The sequence below is a fragment of the Pyrus communis genome, chromosome 15 (genome assembly GCF_041283825.1).
Source record: "Pyrus communis isolate YQ-2024b chromosome 15, ASM4128382v1, whole genome shotgun sequence".
NCBI classification, from domain to species: Eukaryota; Viridiplantae; Streptophyta; class Magnoliopsida; order Rosales; family Rosaceae; genus Pyrus; species Pyrus communis.
The window spans coordinates 26,004,421-26,027,752 of NC_142579.1; the positions used below are offsets into that span (position 1 = coordinate 26,004,421).

The window sequence follows — 23,332 nt, forward strand, 5'->3', positions numbered from 1 at the left end:
GAATTCATTCAACTACACACAAAGTCATGGATTTTGCTAAAAATTTGTCGCTCAGATGCGAGTGGATGATTTTGACCATCAGACGAAATATAAATCTCACATGCATCAACTATATGTATCTGTAGAAGAGACTAATCTTAACACATAACATCTAAACCTTTTTAACTTAGTAATTGTTATATAATATGATTCGGGACTTGTAAAATTAGGAGGAATGAGTCAAAACTCAGAAGTGTCAAAGTTATCGAGCATTAATTGCTTTAATGTTGTGTGGGGGGGGGGGGGTGGGGGTGTGGTTGGGGAGGAGTTAGTGGTTGTGTGGACTGTGAAACAATGCCACGCGTGTAAGGAAGCAGATAAAAAAAGACAAGGAAACGTTGTCGGATCGGGAGAAAGAGACGGTGGAGGGCATGGAGTCCGCATCCATCACTCAGTCTCTGTCAATTATAAACTCGTTGCTTCTTTTGCTATCTGCGGAACTTAAGGAACTACAAGTACGAAGGATCAAAGAGAAGACTCCTTTACAACTGAACTGGACTGATCAACTCAGATAATACCTAACACCAGACAGACTCATTCACGGAAAATCTACATTCTAGGTTTTTCCCTACCCTACAATACTTGATCAAATTACTCCAAGTGGGTCCCATTGGAATGGATCCTATCTAATTTCGATCAGAAGAAATTTTGAAGCGTGACAGGTCACAATAATACCTAAGTGATTTGGTTATATTACATGATGAATACACCTGCAAACTGAAACCTAATTCAAGGAAGAAGAAACTCGACCCAGCCAAACAACCAGTTCTTTTATTTGCTGCTGTTTATATACCAAGATTAATCTATCTGCATGCATATTTCATTTCAAAAACTGAAGACTAGACAGTAGAGACAGCCAAATCCTCTTGTGACTTGTGAGGAGTTGTCAATAATAGTGTTCAATATTATTCATCTGGGACATTCATCATACATTGTCGACTACCACCTTGGCCAACGACCAGTACCGTCTCATTTCATTGGTTACTTTTCTGAATTAGTATTGCGAAATAAATAGGGTTGCGTCTCCGTCAAGCATCCTCTGCACTCTGCAGAAGGTCAGTTCCAGACAAATCTTCTTCAAAAACTGAAAAATAACAATTAAGGGAAGGAAAGAAGATGAAATTTTTCTCTATAGTGTTTAATTGGACAATATAAAGGAAATCATACTTTTAGAAAATACTGCATGATGTCATCGTTGATTATTAAATTTTGGGAGACTTTCGATACGGTCCTTAGCTATGAATATTCTTTGATTGAAACCTTGTTGGTTTTTAATTTTTGATCGAGGTCCTTGAAATTAATGTGATAATTTATTTTTATATACGTTACTACATTTTTTAAATTAAAAATTAGAAATTTTAGTTGTTTATATAAATGAGATTTTAAACAAAAAAACCAAAATTTGTGGGATTAAAAATATTAAAATATAAATATACAATTGTGTGTGTATATATATAAACATGGGTACATTCAACAAAATTAACCAAAAAAATTATTGTATCAAAACATGGGCACATTCTTCAAAATCACAAAAAAAGAAAAAGATATTAGGTTTAATAACGTTAGTAAGTTTCTTCGATTAAACTTGACATTGATACATTTTAAAATCAAAGAAAAAAGAATGTACCCTTATAAGTTTAAAAATGGATTAGAAAAAAATTGAATATTATATATATATATATATATAAAGGAATTGTTATTAGCACTCCAAAAATCTCATTATACACTCCAAACTTTCTATATTAGGAAAGAAAAATACATTTGTGAGGAGTGTAGAATAAGATTTTTGGAGTGCCAATAACACTTTCCAAAAAAAGGGTACATTTTACATATAACAAATTGGTATATTTAAGAATGAGTACATTTTAAGATCAAAAAGTTTTACATGAATGGGTACATATAATTAGCATGGGTACATTTAGCAAAATAAAAAGTACAAATAAAAAAAAATATATATGGGTACAAATACAAATAAACTTTAAATAATATGGGCACAAAAAGAAATTAACATATGGGTACAAATTAAAACTGAAAAGAAAATTGGTACAAATTAAAAAAGAATTACAAATTAAAAATGGGTACAAACTAAAGCTAAAAATATATGATAAAAAATTTAGTCATAAATATAAATATACCAATTGTAACATTGTTAACATTAAATGAATATATTTAGAAATAAAAAAATATTTTATTATTGAAATAATTAATGATGTTATAATACCCAAGGACCTTGATCAAAAATTGAAAATGAATAGGATTTTAATCAATGGAGTAGCAAAAGGAAGGATGAAAACCTAATTTCTCCTTAAATTTTTTATGTAATAATTTAAAGAAGGAACTTAACAATATTATTGAATTTTGGCTTTTTAACCAAATGGTCTCTGAGATTTGCATAACACATCATTTTGGTCTCTAAGATTGAAAATCAATAGAAATGGTCCCTGAGATTGTTTACCATCCATTATTTTGATCATTCCGTTAAAAAATCCGTTGAAGTGTCCCGGAGCTCTTGGCCGGAAGTTTGGGCAATTTTCAAAGTTTCGTAACTCAATCGTTTCTTAACCAAATTCGATTCATAGTATATCAAAATAAAGATAGGAAAGCATAGAACAAGATTATATCCATTTGGAAGCTCAATGGTTGTCGGAGATGGCCGGAAAATAGCCTGAAAGGTGACTGTTCCACGGGAAAACTGGAAAACTCGTCGGAAATTGGGTAAACTTTAAACATTCATAACTTCTTCAATACTCAATGAAATTGAGTGATTCGAAAATAAAAATCATACTTCTCGACGAGATGAAGAGAATAGTATTTTATAAAAGGCTAAATCGCCATGTTTTGGCCGTAAAATGGCTCGAAAATGGCTGTCTTGGTCATCGAGTTAGCCACTTTCAAGCCGTTTTATGGCCAAAACACGACGGGTTAGCCTTCGATAAAGGAACCATTATCCTTTTCTCGTTGAGAAGTATGATTTTCATTTTTGAATCACTCAATGAATTGAGTATTGAAGAAGTTATGAACGTTTACAATTTACCCAGTTTCCGGTGAGTTTTCCAGTTTTCCCTGCGGACCAGTCACCTTTCAGGCTATTTACTGGCCATCTTCAGCAACCATTGAGCTTCTAAATAGGTATAATCTTATTCTACACTTCCTTATCTTCATTTTGATATATTATGGGTCAAATTTGGTTAAGAAACGACAAAGTTACGAAGCTTTGAAAATTGCCCAAACTTCTGGCCAAGAGCTCCGGGACACATAACGAAGTTTTTAACGGAAGAACCAAAATAATGGATGGTGGAAAATCTCAGGGACCATTTCTATTGATTTTCAATCTCAGGGACCAAAGTGATGTGTTATGCAAATCTCAGAGATAATTTTGGATAAAAAAAACCTAGAATTTTTTAAGTAATAATTTAATAAGGGAACTTAACAATCAGCCGTAATATCGTATGATGTATAAAATATAGTTTAAGTAGATGGAATGGATCTATCTAGCATTGGTATATAACACCATAAGAAACCCTAAAATGTAGTGTGCTTCCCCAAAATCTTTCATGTCAAAACTACTGGAAATCATGTTTTTGGTTTCTCTAAGCAAATGAACATTAGAACGGGCAAGTAAAATGTCATCCACGTAGAGAACCATAAAGATAAGGTGGACTTTACCATTTTGAAATAAATGCAGTTGTTAATCTTGTTCTCTACGAAGCCAAAGTCTACCGTAACTTGATCAAACTTCTTATACCATTGTCTAGAGGCCTATTTGTGTCATATATTGATTTGTTAAGTTTGCAAATCATGTCTTCCTTCCCCCTTTCAATGAATCCAGTTGGTTGCTTCATATATATCTCTTTATCGAGACCACCATTCAAAAATGCTATCTTAACATCCATCTGGTGTAGTTCAAGGTCAAAGTGAGCAGTGAGTGCCATGATCACTCGAAATGAATATCTTTGGTTGAAATTGGAGATAATGTTTCATTATGATCCGGACCCTTATTCTATGTAAAACCCTTGGCTGCCAACCTTGCTTTATATCTCTCAAGCCTTCCCTGTGAGTCTCTTTTAGTTTTATACACCCACTTACATCCAATGGGTTTGACAATTGTTGCAGGCATAACCAATGTCCAAACATTGTTCGTTTGCATTGAATCCAATTAATCCTCCATGGCAACTTGCCATTGTGAGGATTTGGAGCTCTCCATTGCTGCTGATATGTGGTTGGATCATCATGATCACCAATGTCAAATTCAACTTCCTGCAAGTAGCACAAATAATCACTTGGAATAGCAAACCTCTTAGGCCTACTAAAATTTCTTGTTTGAATTGGTAGGGTTTCGAGGACAGGTGCTAAAGTTGATGTAAATGCAGGTATGTGCTGAGAAGAATTGGGAATTGAAACAGAAAGAGATTGTTGTAGTGTAATATCATGGAAATCATGCTACAATGGATATGTAATAACATCTTGTATTGAATTACTTGGTGGAGAAAGCACATGTGCAAGATTCCATGTTTCTGAACTCACCATTGACACAGGTATCAAAACACTCACAGTGGTATTTGGAGTACACTCACTCTCAGTGATCTGAGGTTCTTCACATTTCTCTTCAAACACATATGAAGTTTTGGAATAAGAGTGCATATCACTGCAATCTTCAATGAATTTGCAATTGTTACTCTTTACTATCCTATTTAATGCATTAGGATGGTAAAATCTGTAGCCTTTGGACCTTTCTGCATACCCCACAAAATAACAATTAGTGGTTATCATGTCCAATTTTCATTCAGTTGGATTCTAAAGCCTGGCTTCACATCTACATCCCCAAGTATGAAAATGAGCTAGGTTAGGCTTCCTACCTGTCCATATTTGACAATGAGAAAGCATGCTTCTAACCATTTCCTTCAGCGTTTTATTTCTTCTTTTAGCAACACCATTCTGTGATGGTGTCCCAGGAGTTGTAGACTGTGTTGCAATTCTTTCTTGTTCCAGAAATATGGCGAATAGACCCTTTTATTGTCCTTTCTCTATGTACCTTCCATAATATTTACCTCCACGATTGGAACTCACAATCTTAATTGATTTTTCCAATAGTTTTTCAACCTCTAATTTGAAATTCTTAAAACAAGTTAAAACTTAGGGCTTTTCAGAAATCAAATATATAAGTGTATCGTGAAAAGTCATCAATGAAGAGAACAAAGTATGAATTTCCACAAATGGTTGGTTGGAAATGGTCCATAGACATCTATAAGTATGATCTCTAAGAGACCATTGCTTCTTGTTGCTGCACACTTGTTTGTTGAGGTCTTAGTTTTGCCTTTAAAATAGTTAATACATTCCACAGTATCATTAACGTCCAACTTTGGCAATATTCCTTTCTTGATTAATCTCATCATCCTTTCTCTTGAAATATGTCCAAGTATTTGATGCCAAAGCATGTAAGACCTGTCATTTAGGGACATACATTTTGAAGCAGAATGCTCAATACTGAGACATTCTTGGTGATAAGAACATTCAACTTGCCAAAGATCATCATTTGGAAACACATAACCGAGTAGATTGTCAAACTGATTTTGAAAATAAAACTTAATTTGATCAATATCCCTTACAAATGAAAAACCATCTTTTACGAATTGTATAGCAGAAAACAAGTTCATTCTCATAGAAGGAACATAAAGTACATTATTTAAAGTTAAAACATAGCTAGTTGACAATCTCAGTTTGACAGAACCAACAGATTCAACTGCAACTTTATTCTCATTTTCAACATAAACATTGTAGATCTCCTTACTTGTTCTCTCTTGGCTTTGAAATCCCTACAAAGAATTTGTTATATGTATAAAATAACCTATGTTAAACCACCAAGAATGCTGAAGAATAAAAATCATTTTTGACTTTACTGTCACATAAACATTTATTGTTGTTTTACCTTTCTTGATCAACTAAGCTTTAAAGCTTGGACAATCTTTCCTCAAGTGATCCTCAGAATGACAAAAATGACATTTTTAACATTATTGTGATTGTATTTAGGTCTAGAAGCAATGGAAAGTGCATTTGACTTGATAGGTAACACAGTGGACTTGTAATGCTTCTTAGAACCAGAAGTTGTTCTAGCAGTTGATACGAACTTCTTGAATGCAAGTGGCTTCTTTCCCTTGAAATTCTCATTCGTGTTGACACCAGTGACCTTCCCCTTTCCTTTTCCGGCATGCACAAAGTTAGCAAACTCACTGTTCTCAGACCTCATCTTCTTTAATCTTTCCTCTTCTTGACTGCAAATGGCTATCAACTCGTTAATGCTCAAAATCCCCTTTTGAGTGTTGTAACTCACTTTTAGTTACTCATAATCATTGGACAATGAGTAAAGAGCCATGTGAATAAGGAACTAATTTGTTGGCAATGTTAACCAATTTCAGCAAGTGTTCACGAACACTTCCTGATCCATCATGTTTGGTGTTTATCAGTGTTGATAGATAAACACCAGTTTCAGCCTTGTTTGATCTTTTGAACTTCTCCTCTATTTTGTCCAAATAGTTCTTAGTCAAGTCACAATTAGGAATCCCTTCTCTCACATGTTCTTCGATCGCATTCTGCATTATGAACAAAGACATTTGGTTTGCCTTTTCCCATTTTGCAAAATGTTCCCTTTCTTGTGCAGTACTTACATCTGTCAAGGCTGCAGGTTGAGGAACTTTGAATGCAATACTAAACTCTAACATGCCAAGATTCATCTTAAGTTGTTGCTTCCATGTTTTGAAATTGTTGCCATTCAATTTCTCTATATTTACCAGGCTCATCATATTGAAACCTGATTTAAACCATAAGGAATTTGGAAAAATCTCATAAATATATATGACCAAGAATGAATTCTTAACTTCTTGTCACACTTCAATTATGGTTTTAGTTACACCTTTGGGCAAGAAACTAACGATACATAACTATGAGTTCCAAATTTGTTGCATAACCAAATCATGAAAAAATTCCAATACTAGATGTAAATGTCACCTTTGGGTGAGTATGAGTCCACAAATAACATGTTTTTCATGATTCCTTATACACTGATTATACAAAAGAACCCAGTAAACTTACTTCTTTGGAAGTGGTTAACCTGTTAATATTTGCATATCACCATGATCCATGCTACTACATTATTCTGAGATGATTATTTAACCCTACACTTTGGTGTTATACTTAATTAATCTCAGAATTCATTAGTCTGATATGTTTGTAGATACATATTGATAGGATTAAAATCACACCACAAAGTAGCACACAAATGTCCTATTGATTTTCCTTATTAACACTAAGATTTGTCAATTGTAGCATATGAAAATAAGGGTCTTTCCCGCAGAAGATTGTTTTATCTAACTACTTAAAATGTCACAAAAACTGGGCTACTGTCCCTACTGGCCAGCCACTGAAAAATAATTATTAGACCGACTTACACTTATCTAAAGTCTACGAAATTTTATACGCAAACACTAGACACACAGAGCTACATTCACACAAACATAACAGAAACAGATTTTAAGTAGTTCACAAATTAAGAAAAACGAGTTAGGGGAATTGCTATCCACCACCAAATAATCATACAAACATGTTATGTTTCATTCAAATTCCTTTTATTTCCGGATGAAGATGCTCAAGTTGGCTCAATGTTAGAACTCAACCTATTACTCTTTCTTATGTAGTTGTTAAGAAAATGGCGTTTTCAACTTAATTTAGTCCCTAGCATGCAATCTAGAGTGGCGTTTTCATAGATTTAACAAGTAGAAATCATTAAGAACGAAAAGAGTTTGAGTCATCACAAGGCATCGTAAGTACTGGCGTTGTCTTACTTATCCTAGAAATTGGTTCACATGTTAATCGCAATTAACAAGTACTACTCTAGAACATATGTAGGTCCTCATTCGACAAGGGCAGACACATACATATTCATAGCATTAGAATCCTAGATATGCTTACTAAGTATGCATTCGTAGAAAACACATAAAGAATTCATCAATGAGACAAGTAGTGAACCAATTTTCATCCATTCATAAAAGTAATTCAAACAAAATATCATAACAAACTTGCAATCATATTCGGGCCTTCAAACAGCCCCTAACTACTAAAAATTTAGTTACACAATCCTTAAGTTAAAACAAAAGATAGACATGAGTTTGAGAAAATCGAACTGAAAGAAACAGACTGAGGCTTCCTCTTTCCTTCCTTCCCCAACGCTACTTTTAAACCAATTCTTGCTGCATCATTTTCTTCTCCTTAACTCACCCACTAATAGCCATTTAGTGATGACAATAAGTGAGAGGAAATGGTAAAACAATTGTAACTCCCTGGGTAGCCTTTACGCCAATTACTCCCTCTTAATCCTCACCTTTAATTCCATTTCCTATGATATTTGAATAGGTGTCAGCTGGTTTGTTTTGCATCAATTTTGGCTGCTAGATTTATTGGGTTTATTGCTTTTATTGCTTTCTTGTCAGTTACAAACTGCTCAGCCTCTCGGGAACCTTTTAGTGTTAAAATGGCCATAACTTCTTCTAGAAAAATGATATTAACAATCTGCAAAATGTTCCAGAAAATAGGCATCCGTACCTTTCCAAGCATATAAGGCTCATTCTCTAATTCATTCTTACTTGTTCGCAACTTCTTCCAAAGTCAGCTGATCTGCACAGGCAGTTTTGACGAATTTGTTACTTAAAATCTCAGTTGTGCTATTTTTCTTTTCTTTGCTTGACAAATCCTACAAAACAAAAAAACAAAGTAAATAACTCAAAAATATAAGGAACTAACTAAGAAAAGACAAGTGAATTTGATATAAAATATATATAAATATGAGCTTATCACATATTGCATGGAATTTGTCATTATCATAATCGTACTCAATTGCAAACCAGACATAATATAGGTAGGTGAAATGAATATTGTTTTTCAACAACACTATAAACATATATGTAAACTGAAGAAATAATAGCAGATCCAAATGTACATAGAATGAAGAAATACATGCATGCAAGGTTCATGTACCAGTTATCTGACTTATCGATGTGTTGGACTTAATCACATTAGCATGCACAGCGGAATACTTGAAACAAGTATGATTTAAACGAGGTTTAAATTGTGTGGCTTTGATACCACATGTTGGAAATATATGTATAAGGATCGTTAACAATCCCTCGTTCAGAAATCTTAACATTGAATGATAACTGCTACATTTATTATGTCGTTATGCATGCAGCGATTACTTACTTGTAGAAGAAGACATTGACACCAAGTTTGATCACTTGTCTTTATATATGGTCCTCTATGTGGATGACATTTTACTTGTGAGTTCTAATGTTCATTTACTTAGAGAAACCAAAAACATGCTTTCCAGTAGCTTTAACATGAAAGATTTGGGGGAAGCACACTATGTTTTAGGCATTGAAATTGCTAGAAATTGGTCCAAAAGATGGTTAGGCTTATCACAGAGAGCCTACATTGATAAGGTTCTCAAAAGGTTTACTATGGAGAATTGCAGTGGTGGAGATTTACCACTTGGAAAAGGTGATAAGTGGTCACAATCTCAATGTCCTATCATTGACTATGAAGTGCAAACAATGAAGGATAAGCCTTATGCTTCTTTAATTGGCAGTGTGATGTATGCACAAGTTTGTACCAGGCCTGATTTGGCTTTTGTGTGAAGTGTGTTAGGAGAATTTCAATCAAATCCAGGGTTGGCTCACTGGAGTGCTGGCAAAATGGTGTTGAGATACTTGAAAAGCACTCAGTTGTATGTGTTGTGTTATCATTATGTTGAAGATCTAGAACTGGTATGTTATACTGATGCAGACTTAGGTGGATGTATTGATGACATAATGTCTACCAATGGCTATATTTTTCTAATGTGTGGTGGTGCTATCTCTGAGAGAAGCATATTTATGCGAATTTGTTAGCATATTTCCTTGCATTTACTCAGTTAGTTCATATTTATTAGAGTGTTTTAAGTTATTTTCATGTGTTTGTAGGTTCAATTGGCAAAAGTGGCAAGAAAAGGCAATTTGGAGCATTTTAGAGCAATTTTGGTATTGGAATGGATAGCACATGCATGGAGCAAGGTGGATGGATGAATTTGAAGTTCAAGAAAGGCTAAGAATATGCTACAGAGATGGAAGAATTAATTCAAGACAAAGAAGATTTGGAGCTTAGCAAGAAAGAAGGAACATGAGCCAAACTACCTTATTTTGTCTTAGCCCAATCATAGTCCTACACTACCTAAGTTCCAGCTGCCAGGGGGATCCCTAATTATATTAGGACACCTAAATATATGATTCTAGAAGGCTCAATCCTATTCCTACAAGGGTACCGCACCTATTCCTTCTAGAACACCCATTCCTTGCTGTGCATTCCATTCCCCTTTCCTTTAGGATCTAGCAGCATCTTTCTTTCCTTTTCCCTCTTGGATTCTGCATTTAGTTAGCCTTTTTCCTTGTGGATTTGGATTGCAAATCCTTCTCCAAAATTGATTAGGGCCGTGCCATTCTCCGTATAAATTTATGCATTTTTTCGCACCAAAAAGAGACACCACCCATCCACCACACACAATAGCCTAATTTCAGAGACAAACACCTTTGTGCCGCAATTTTGCAAGGAATGAGAGGATAGCTTGGAGTCATACCTACCATTCAAGACTTTTGGATTGTTGGAGTGTTTCTAGGTGTATTTAATCTTTTGTTTTCAATGTTTGATTTTAATTATGTTTGTTTAAATGCGAACATGAGGAGCTAAACTCGTTTTAGCTAGAGGAGAATTCAAAGCCATGAACGTTTATGTGATATGAATTGATTAAGTCCAGTTATTGTTTCATAAATCGTGAATGCAATTTCTTTAACTGCTTGATTGATAATTTGTTCTTGTATGTTGATAAGGATGCATACTTAGTTTGCATGCATGAATTTGATGCTAAAATATAAGGAATTTTCACTTAATAGTTATGAACTTATATTTGCAAGTAGTGGAGGTCGCTAGTCACGATCGTGTTAAGCAAATTTATGGCAGGAGTATCATGCTTTTCATAGTTACGAATGTCATGTCAATGCTTATGATTTTCATAGAACTTAATGATCTTTGATATGTATCTCTATTGTGCAGTTCATATAGGGAACTTGATAAGAATAATTTGATTGCGTCGCTGAGTTTAATTCAATGAATTTAGGAAAATCTAATGGTTAATTTGTGCAGTTCACGATTAGCTTGGGGCATTGTCATTCGTGGTTTATAGGACTAATAACTGGAAATTGATTTGTATGCATATGTGTCATGTGTGGAGAAGGACCCTCTAGCTAGCTTATCACTCATCAATTCACTCCAAATTCGTACCCTTTATTTTGTTTCTGTAATTTGTTCGTTCAAGTTTTAAATTCGTCAAAAACCAATTCCCCTTTAATATTTCGTGTTTATTTAGCTAGGACCTGTTTAAATCTGTTTCTTTTAGTGTTTTGAGTCAAGTTAAATCAGAATTCGTCCAAAGTCACCTTTAGTTTCTGTTTTGAGTCAATTTGCTTGTTTTGTGTTGTTTTGAATCATTCTAGTTTGTTTTGAGTCATTAGAGTCTAGTTTTCTGTTTTTGAGTCTAGTTTAGTGTTTTAGAGTTTAAAAGTGTGTATATTAGCATCCCTTCTAATCCCTGGCCTATAACGATTCCTACTTATTCATACTACAACTACATAGTGTGCTATTTTGTATCACATCAATCTCATGTAGGAATAAGAAACAAACTACAAGAGCAGTGTCCACTATGGAGTCTGAATATATTGGTTGTTTTGAGGCAATGAAACAGTGTAACTGGATGAAGAACTTAATCTATGAGATCAAGATTATGAGAAGCATTGAAAGACCACTCAAGCTCTATTGTGATAATACAGTTGCAGTATTTTTGCTAAAAACAATAAGAGATCAGAGGCATGAAGACTTATGAATATCAAGTATTTGAAAGTTCAAGATAAGGCTAGAGAGGGTGTGATTGATATTCAACATATCAGCACACATGACATGGTTGCAAATCCAATGACAAAGGCCTTGAATGTTACAACCTTCAACAAACATATACAGAAAATGGGTTTGCAGTCAAAATTTGATGTTCTTTAAATGTGGTTAAGCCATCAGTAATGTAATAAAGTTAATACATGTGCTGTAATGCTGAAGGTTAATGTCTTCAAAATGCTTAACAATTATTTAAGTGTTAAAGGTATCTGCAGTACCTTGTGACCAAAGAAATGTGGGAGTATTTAACTTGCATGCAATTATGTCCCAAGAATTTTGTTCTTTTGAATACAACATAGATATATTGGAGTTTAATCAGTTTGTGGTTTTAGAGTTTTGACATTGTATTCAATGTCGAATAGCTTTAAAACTCAACTGATGAATTTTCAGTATATAGTTGTTAAGGTCATTGAGAAAATGCAATCAGTGATCACATTTGTATGTATATTTGCAATTCAGAATGATGAACATATTTTGCTCATATGGGAGATGTAAGAAACCCTAAAATGTGGTGAGCTTCATCAGTTCATGTTTAGTGCAATTATATAGAACAAAATGGTTGTATTTCATTTAGGACTTATATGTGTGACTCATACGGGATTGGAGCCACAAAGGAGAGAAACTTCAAGTTACAATTATTTGAATTTGGTGATAGTTAACTGAAGGAAACTGCTTGTAACTGCATCCTTGATGAGAGGATGAGTTGCAATATATATAACACTTTGGTCTCTTTTCTCGGGTGTGTGTGATCCATCATGAAGAAACAGTCCCATTGAGTGTTCTCGAATCAGTTTTTGTAACCAAGAGAAAAAAAGACATAACATACCCCGACCGGAGTTGAGGCGTGTTGGCCATCACGCGAGAGTGACATAGCCAAGAGTGCAAAAGAAGTAATTAAAAATATGAACAAATTAAAACCAAATTAAAACTTATTTAAACTAGAAATAAGTAAACATGCGGAAGTGATCAAACCTGACGTACAACTGTCCAGAGCATAGGTAACATAAAGGTGCAGATGAACTAATTAAGTACTAAATACACAACAAGAGAGGAAATATCCCTACATTATTTGATGGAGTGTCAGAACCGCCGATTAACCCTCATGTGCCATAAAGGAAGACAAAGGACAACTATCTAGGACTTGGATGGGCAAAAAACAAAAGGGTGAGTGGGCAAAAACAAAGCTTTAGAAAACACATTTTTTATTTATGAAAGTAATAACCCTTTACTGTAAAACCCGTATAGTTTCCAAAAAATAATACTACATAATATGAAAATGAATGTACAAGAGCTGTGCAAATAGAAGCACGCCATGCCACAATATCTCAGCAGTAGTAAATGTAAGCCAGGTGTAAAATCAATCTAAACTAGCACGCCAGTCGGAGTCACCTAATGTGACCTGTACGACTGGACCTATTGCTCATCAGTTTATGCTAACACACGAGTCGAAGTCACCTAGTGACTTGTACGACAGACTGGGTGTAAATATGTATGCTCTAGTGCTACGATCACGTGATGGCTAGTGATAAATCGCGGGTCACCTAAGAGTCAGAATTGCCTATTACAGCCTTTACGACAGGCTAGCACCTACTTGGATCCATGTCGAGTGTGCGGTGCGGGAGGTGAACATACACGTGAAGGCTGTGCCCTGGCCCAATGCGGGAGCACAATCACCGGGGTGCAGCAATGATGAGCACTAAATGAATATATGCATGCTCATATAATGCAATCATTTCAACCACATAATAACTCACCTGAACTTACCTGCGCCTCTGTATGATCATTTAACATAGTCACAATTCTCATCATAATGCAATATTTAAATATAACACATTTAAATCATGGCATGCTATGCAAATCAATTTAAAACATTTCTAGAAACCGTATATATATCCATTCATTGATATGTCGAAGGATCGTCACCCCCTAGCCTCGCTTGACTGCTTTTGTCCTCAGGGTAGGTTTCCCCTATATGCGAAACAACTATTTTTAGTTAATTAAATAGCACATACACAAGAATCTAGGAATAACTTCTCATAGTTTGCTCAAACGGAAGGTTTGAATATACAAAAATGGTCTACTCGAAGTCACGGACCCACATGTAAAAACCACTCGCCAGCAGGAGGCTGGACGCGCCCTCACGCACCATCCAACCCACGGCCATACGCGCAGCCACGTGCACAGCATGCGCAACGGAAACCCTAACGGACGTTAGGAATATTCCGTCAGAATAGACGGTTTTTGGTTTGTCGGTTTCTGGGAAATTTTGCTGAATTCTCTTAAAAGTCCAAAATCAAATGAAAAACAGCCTAAAAATCCCTCGAAAGTTTTGGCCAAAACTAAAACTCCTCGAACTCACTTGTTCTGACGTCAACTTCACTCCAAACTTACTCTAGGGTCTTTAGGGAGTTGCGTAGAGGCTTCTTCACGTCCTAAAACCTTGAAATCTCGTTGGGATCACGACGATACCAACTCAATCGAGTTGGAGCTTTTGAGTTAGCGAGTTAAAACTCGTCCGTTCGTCGATTAGATGGTATGACTGGGTTCGTGAGGTCGAGATGAGTACGATGGTGGTATTTGCAGGTTCGATCTGTAATGATTTGGTGATGGTTGTGTTGCGGTGGTGTCTTGGTGTGAGAAGGAAGAAGAAGGTGAGAGAATGAGAGAGAAAGAGAGAGATAGAGAGAGAGAGAGAGAGAGAGAGAGAGTACCTGATTGAGCAGAGAGAAGAGAGATATAATCTGAATGGGCTAGGAAATAGGAACTAAAATAATTGGTGAATAAGGTTAGTGATAAAAATAATGTAAAACTGCATATGTACATCCATGTCACTTAGGCAACTAGGGTATAATCGTCATTTTACACACTCAGGGAGAAAATTATATAGAAAATAGGGACGGGTCGTCACAAGAAAAGTGATCAAACTTGGTGTCAATGTCTTCTTCTACAAGTAAGTAAACCCTTATTACTTGTTATAATCGCTGCATGCATAATGACGTAATAAATGCAGCAGTTATCATCATTCAATGTTAAGATTTCTAAACTAGGGTTAGGGTTTGATTGTTAACGATCCTTATACATGTATTTCTGACAAACGCAAGTTAAAAATTAATTGGCCGTAGTATAAATTTCAAGAGAAATTTTACATTGTGCTTGTAACTTGATGTTACATCACAAGTCATTATATAAATGAATGAAAATTTTATTTTTTAAATTGTTATTTTTTTTAATACAAATATTTCACTACTTATATAATAATAAGTAATGTACCATCCTATATTCTACACTAAAAAATCTGTCAAGTTTCAAGTTATAACATTTTCATGCACTCATTGTGCCATGCACTGTGTACGTACGTGATTCACTGATGTAAATGCACCGTGGTTTGTGCATATAAAGGGTTTGTCTCCTATCCCTACATATATTATATATTCGGGTTTTGGTATATAGTCCTCTTTGAAGTGATTGTATGCAACCGTGGATTGACGATCATCAACCCAATTAGTAGGCATATCATTTATTAAGAATGCACTTTAATTTAAAAAATTGAGTAAAATGATGAAATCAAATCTCAATTGTTCAAATACCGACTATATCGATTAAATACTAACAACATAATAATTAATATTAAAGATATAGTGATCCAATATTCACGATGAAGATATATAATTATTTCAGCAATTGAGATTTGAAAATAATCATTTCAACTAATTTTCTTATTGATTTTCATGTTTGACTTAAGTACATATAGCCTACCTTGGTTATCCATATCGATTCTATGGAATTATAAAGGATCTTATAGGGAAATGAAAGGAAGTAATATACCGATTAAGTAATTTGCATCAGAGCTCATTCTCTTTGAAGATATATACTAGTTTTCAAATTTGAATGCATTCTTTGTTCAAAACACATTTATTTTTGTTATCTCCCATAATCTACATTGACATTTAGGCAGTACTTAGTATAGTCAGTCTCAATTTCCAAATCATAAATCATACTAATTTTATTTTTACATATACTATGCATGTGCTGTTGAGGGACAATTATTTTTTAAGGCAGAAATGTTATGGAGACTCTTTTAAAATAAAAAATTTCATGAATTCTCTACCACCTAATAGTTTAATGTTGATTACTGTGCTAACATTATAAAACATTGTACAAAAAATCTGAAATGGCAGAGAATCCATAGAGTCCCACTTTTGAAAGAGTCTTCTTAGCATTTATCATGTATAATAAAAGAAAAGAAAGCAAAAGGAGATAAACATGAGAGAATTCATTTGTTTATGTTTTTTTTTTTTAATGAACTCTTCACTTGTAAGTGAGAAGTATTAGGTTCGATTCTCACCAAAGACGAATTTGAACCACATTATTGTTAGACCATATGATGCTCAGTCCACTCCTCCACCCTTTTAGTGTAGATAATTCATTTGTTAAAAAAATGACCATTGATTACTGTTCAATTATTTTGACATTAACTTCTTTTTATTAATGCAAAGCAAACAAAGGCACGATTTTGCACAAAAAATAGTTGACGAAACAGACTTCTCTTAAATTATAGTAATACAAATCGATAACCCTAATGTGTCATCGATCTAGCTAGGGTTTCAACATAAGGGGAAGAGTTGTTTTTTTTTTTTTTTTTTTTTTTCTTGTTTGAAAGAAAACGATAATAGATTATTGATTGAGGAACGTCATGACATAGTTTGAGATACAATAAGCCAAATCAAGGCAACACACATTCTTCCAAGAGTAAATCAGAAATGAATAAAGGAGGGGAAACATCCCATTCACACTCCTGGCTCATAGAGAGGCCAAAACGTGCTAGCCTATGGGCAATAGAGTTGGCTTGGCAGTGGGTATGGATAAAAATAGCCTCAGTGATTGATGGCAGTAACGCTTTAATATCTTCCATAATCTGTCCAACTGAGGATAACTTAATAGACGACACCTTAGACGCTTCCACAATCTAAAGCGAATCACTATCACGTTATGTTTTGAAAACCCCCTATTCCCCGCCCATCTCAAGCCTTCTCTAACTGCCATTGCTTCCGTTTGAAGTGGAGAGAAAACATCCACACAACACTCACTTCTTGCTGCTACAAAACTACCAGTGTCCCCACGAATAATGATGCCAAAACCAGCCAACTTCTTTTCTATATTCCAAGAGCCATCAATGTTCATCTTGAGCCTCCCCGTTGGAGGTGCAGTCCACTTTGGTTGACTCATTGCGTGGGGTATAGGGCCCGATCCTGCAGCCTTGTAGTTGCAAAATTCTTGCCTCCAAAGTAGAGTCCCTGTTACACGGATATCTGGAGAATCGCATTGATCAACACATAACCCTAATCTTCTATTCTATTATTGACCAATTCTTAAGTATTCTTAAAATTTGGAAATAGGAAACTGGAGACAGCGGATATGCTATCCCCAAATTTGTCTCCATTTTGTATCCTTTCTAGTTTTTTGACATATGTACCTAAATTTAACTCTATTTAAGACAATCTCTAACTCTTGGGATAAAACCTGAAATTTTTAACCTAAAACATTTAGGTTTTAACACAAAAATAGTTTTTCTCTTCCAACCCTCTGGTTTAAATTTTTAGCCTAAGATTATAAAAGAATGAATTTAGGATAATTTTTTTCTTAAAGTAACTATTTTTACAACAAAAATTATGCAGCCTATCCTAATTTAATTTTATGAACATTTTAACCTAAAAATATTTAGATTCCGATAAATACTGAAAAATTACTAAACCGACACCATGAAACTCGTGGAACACTACGAAAGAATATGAAACAAATAAACGTATTATTTTTTTTTAATTTCTTTTAGCTGTTGGATTTAAATTTGAATCATTAGATTTTTTTTTTTTTTATCATTGGATTTGATCATATTAGATCTTAGTCTGTATTCAATGAATTTTTAAATATAAAACTAAAAAAAGTACACTATATGGTGGGTAATCCCACTAACCCAAAAGAAATCTTGACCTATATTTGCCCCAGAAATGAGTTTTGGGTTAAAACTCATATTTGTCTCAAAGGTTAAAGCAAGTTGGGGTAAGTTTAGAACATAAAATTTGAATTTTACTCTAAGGGTTAGAGTAGGCGTTAAATGTTTTCTAAAATAAAACAAAAAAACTAATTGTTAAGGGAAAACAAGCATCTAACTGCCATCCAAACTCTACCACCAACAGAACTATGCCGACAACCACCCACCCCAACTACACCATTCCGTTGGCGACACACAGCTCATTATGGTCGGAAAATCTTCTTTTCTCTCTCTCTCTCTCTCTCTCTCTCTCTCTCTCTCTCTCTCTCTCTCTCTCTCTCACATAACTCTTCTTCCTCTTTGTCTCTCTTTGAACACGCGCACTAAATCGTGATCAATCCAGCCCACCATAAAACAATTTTTGGTGAATTTTGGAATTTGGGATGATGAAGAAACCTGATCAATAGATCGAGATTTGAAACGAGGTGAAGAAACAGTTCGAACATCTGATGGATAAATGCGGCTTCACTAGTGAGGGGAAATCGAAGAAAATTGAGGTTCCACCTAAAACCAATTGGCAATAAGGGGAATAGTCCAACCTCTTATAAGCTCGTGTAAGTTCTCTCCTCCGATCCATGTGAGACTCATTCTCAACAGGAATAAAAAAAGAAGAAAATAAGCTTTGTTGGTGGTGAGGAAAGGAGTTGCAGCCAACATATGGGCTTAGGTTGATGTTGCTGTTATTCTCTTCAATTTTTAATTTTGATTTTATTTTAATTGATCTTATAAAAAGTTAATATTGTCAACAAAAATTTAAGTAAAGTGATGCATGTCAAAAAAATTACAAAGGAGACACAAATTTGGAGATAGCAGACTTGAAGGAAGTAAAAGAAAAAAAGAGTGAAAAAAACGACATAGACCAAGCAAATCATGGAAGGCACAGGGAAGGAAGGAAAGGAGAGCATTGTTGTACGCGGCGCCGGGGGGGGGGGGGGGGGGGGGGGGTGGTGGTGGGGTGGTGGGGGGGTTTGTGTGTTGAATTGGTACACACCACATGAGGAATATGTTCGTTTCGACATGGAACCAAAACAACCAGAACACATGATGCGCGCAGAAGCGGTACCACTGTACTCTACTGATCACTGATCCTTTCTTATTTCAACAGGCAACTGCAGAGCACCTCACGTGAAAAACTTCACATCTTGTCATCCTATTCCTACCTATCACAAATTTTCAAACACGTTAACCAAACATGGTTAAAAAGAAAATTGAAAGGGTGAACTTAACAAGAATATTGAAAAGGTAAACATAACACAATATCAAAGCCATCTATTCACACATTGCTAACTTGGGAGTATTATCGCCCATTAGAGATGAAAGTCTTGTATTAATGCTTAAAGATTTTGAGCTAATTCAGGCATTGCTAACTAGTTTAAATTGGATCCTTGCATTCTAACACATATTAAAATGGACTATTCACATCTTAATATATTTATAAGAAAACAGTTTTGTGTACTGCAAACACAATCATGTAGTATTCTAATTTCATGTGTTATAATATAAGTGGATGACATGATTGATATATTTCTTGCTTAAATAGTATATTAATAAATAAATAAAAATATAAATACAAGTGTTATAATTTGAATAAAACAGTAATAACATATCACGTTTCGTTGTAACAATATTCCAAGTACATTAAAAAATTACTTGTCTACAAAGGAGCCCTATATTCTTTCATCATGCTTCTTGTATTAAGTTGTTAAAATTCCTTCAATTTATATTTCTTCTCTCTCTTCACAAAATTTAAAACTCAAAGTGTGCTTGGAAAATATATTATGAATCAATATTAAGTTGCTAGTCACTATAACCTATTCCTCTCTCCTCCTATTATTTGTATTGTGAAGCCGAAAAAGGAGATCATAAAGTACGGTTGGAGGACTTTTTTCTTTTGTATTTCATGTTTTTGTATGTTTAAACTAAGCTTCCTTTCACTAGTGATCTTTATTGTAATGAAAAATTAGATAAATAAAAAGAAAATAAACCATTACCTAAAGCAAAAGGATTTCTTGCAGAGTGCAAGTCTCTATAAAACGCAAAAGCATGGTCGGCTTCTCACTTCATTCATAGCTTCCAAACCCCACGAACTCACAAACCATCTCTCCCTCTGTTCCTCTCACGTAACGTCCAGTCCATACAATTTCACTTCCAACTCCAAACATTTTCCCGAGAAATCAAGACTTCCGCGGAAAATCACCTCCAATGCCACATTAAACCATCTCACAATTAGTCACACGTTCTGTAATCAATTTCCAACTCCAACCAATTTTCCCTTGTTTGTGTCTCCCCGAAAATGGAGTCGTGGGATTTCGACATCGTGAAGGCAGAGAAAGCCAGCGCCATGCGGAGGTACAACCGCCTCCGCACTGCCGCAAAGCTCCTTCGCTCCGCGGAAATTGGCGCCGGCGTCCTCTTCCTCTCCTGGACATTCGCTCGCCTCCCCTTCGCCCTCACCCTCTCCCTCAACTACTTCCTCCTCCTCTCCGGCGTCGTTTCGAGCCCCCTCTTTGTCTTCCTCCTCTGCCACGCCATCATCGCCTCTTTAGTCCTCAAGTCCCGCCACTTCAGCTCGGCCGATAGTAATAACAACGCCGTGGAGGCCGAACTCTACGCGGAGTTAGTCGAAAGCAGCGCCGTCGGAACGGACAGTAGTACGAAGTCTCGTTTAGAAGACGACGTCGTCGTCTCGCGCGGGGTAGTGGAGGTTGTGTACCAGGACAAGCAAACCATTTCGGAGGTGAACTCGGCGGATCCTAAACAGGAAACCGAGTCGAACTCGGACTCAGACTCGGAGATTACGAAGAAGATTCGGAGGACGAAATCGGAGAAGTTCGGGAGGGAGCGAAAACCGGAGAAGCTGCGCAGATCGGCGACGGATATTGGCCCGAAAATCGCGAGGCCCGGCGAGGAATGTGCGGGGGAAGATACGGAGGAGGAGGACGATTTGAGCAACGAGGAGTTTCAGCGTTCCATTGAAGCTTTCATCGAGAAGCAGCTGAATTTTCGTCACCAGGAATCTGTGGCCATTGTTCTTCAGAACCAGAGCTAATAATAAAAAAAAAAAAAAAAAATTCCTAAAAAAAGTTAAAAGCAAATGAAGAAATTAAATTTGAGTGGATGTAAGCCAAGGGTACCTACTGTTATGTACAGTATTTTCTGGTTGAGAAATTTGTGGGAAATTATAAAAATAATTTACTACAATTAATCTCTTTTTGTGTTTTATTTTTATCCGAGCCGTCAGATTGGATTGGGTTGAGATGGATCCGACTGTGCATGGAATTTTATTTTGATCGTAAGCGCGGGAATATTATTGAAAATATGAACCATGTGCTTCTTGCTTGTGGAAACAGCATGAAATTAAAGGAATATATGCTACATGCATTATATTTGGTATTTTTTGGGTCTATTTAATCAAATGGTGGAATATTTGCCGAGGAATCGAATCGAATTCCAACGTCCATAGAAAGAGTGATATATGCATGTGACTATGCATTGTTGTTGAAGTTAGATTCGGTGAAGGGCGTCAATTGTGAAAGATGATGGCCACAAGAGGAGCAGAGAGCTGCTGGAGAGGACGGTATCACGGTAATCTAATTCGAGTAATTCTGGAATACAGTTTCGGATATTAGGTGGACCTCACCCATTTTTTTATTCTCCAAATGTTAGTAAACGCTAGACTGTGTCAGGAGTAGTGCAATTCCATTTCTCTCGACTCCTGCCCCGTTTGGTAACACACCAATAAGGTTTTTCTTTTTATTATATAATTATGGGACAACATTTTACTGTACAAATGTTAAAATTGTTCATTCTATTTATCATTATTTAAACATTATTTTTAGAAAATTTTATTCACTTTGAAGAACGTTTAATCATCCATTATATGTTGCAAACATCGACGATTATGGTAACAAATAAAAAAGGATTTTAATCATTTTAAAATGATTAAAAGAGGATTTTAAATTATAATAAAGAAAATAAATTGTTTTGGTCATAACTTTTCCCTACTGTCATATAAAGATGAATGTCTCCTTTTATATAAGGAGTCAATCAATGTCCTTATTTAAGCCCATCTCATTTATTTGTTTAAAAACAAGTTATGTTTCAGTACAATCATAATTGTCACATCCCGGTCCAGGCTCGACTCCGCCATAGCACGATATTATCCGCTTTGGACCCGACCACGCCCTCACGGTTTTGTTTTTGGGAACTCACACGAGAACTTCCCAGTGGGTCACCCATCATGAGATTGCTCTCGCGCGTACTCGCTTAACTTCGGAGTTCCTACGGAACGCGAAGCCAGTGAGCTCTCAAAATGTCTCATGCTAGGTAGAGATGGGAATATATATATATAAGGCTTACAGGATCCACTTCCCTGTGCAATGTGAGATGTTACAATAACACTTGTCATTGATGCTATCAATCGACATGTCACAACATGTGTTGTGTATTTAATTTTTTTATACAAGGATATATATACTTAGGCCTCGTTTGGTACACCGTATAACACACCGGATATGATTAATTATACGGTATCAGGTTTTTGGTGTTCCTGTGTATTAAATAGTCAACCGACTAAATACTTCGGCCCAACCTATTCTATACGGTTGACACCCGCTTAACTATCCTTTCCAGAACACGGTATTATTTAGTCGGGTTGAAAACATGGCTCTCTCGCTCTCTCCAACTCCCAGGTTATCCTTCGAATCCCAGGTTCTCCTCAATCTTCTTCTCTCATCTGAATCCCAAGTTCTCCTTCTTCGTCGTCTCCTCCTTCTTCTTCTCTCATCTAAATCCTAGGTTCTCCTTCGAATCCCAGGTCCTCATTCTTCTTCTTTTTTCTCATTCTTCTCTGTCATCTGAATCCCAGGTCCTCCTTCTTCTTCTCTCTGTTCCACCCTTCTCCTCCTATTTTTCTTCTTCTTCTCTCTATGTTCTGCCATCCTTCTCTTATTTTTCTTCTTCCAGATCCGAAAAAAAAAAAAAAAATTGATCTGAATGTTGAAAATTGCAAAGATCCTAAATTGGGTATGTTGAAAATTCGAACTTGGTTGAAGAAATGGGTTGAGCGATTTTTATATACTCCTCGTATCTGGAATAAAGCTTGATGAATTCATAATATCAATGCTTGTGCTGGTTTGGCTGCAGCAAGATCTGGATTTGATGTAATTCCAGTATTGTTCAAAATTCATCATTCATCAATATAATAATATTTTTAAGTCTTTCTTA

General features: G+C 35.5%; 1 protein-coding gene and 1 pseudogene across 1 annotated transcript; one reads left to right on the top strand and one right to left on the bottom strand.

Annotated features, from left to right (window-relative positions):
* Positions 1–1,067: 1,067 nt before the first annotated feature.
* On the bottom strand, positions 1,068–17,283 carry LOC148690779 (uncharacterized; annotated as a pseudogene).
* A 2,045-nt stretch (positions 17,284–19,328) lies between these two features.
* LOC137728877 (uncharacterized) lies at positions 19,329–21,362 on the top strand. The gene has a single exon (XM_068467674.2). It carries the CDS (start codon positions 20,400–20,402, stop codon positions 21,153–21,155), a length of 756 nt encoding a protein of 251 aa, XP_068323775.2. The 5' UTR covers positions 19,329–20,399; the 3' UTR covers positions 21,156–21,362.
* Positions 21,363–23,332: the final 1,970 nt, after the last annotated feature.

Coding starts and splice junctions, on each gene's coding strand:
- LOC137728877 (XM_068467674.2), top strand. CDS start 20,400: ATGGAGTCGTGGGATTTCGACATCGTGAAGGCAGAGAAAGCCAGCGCC.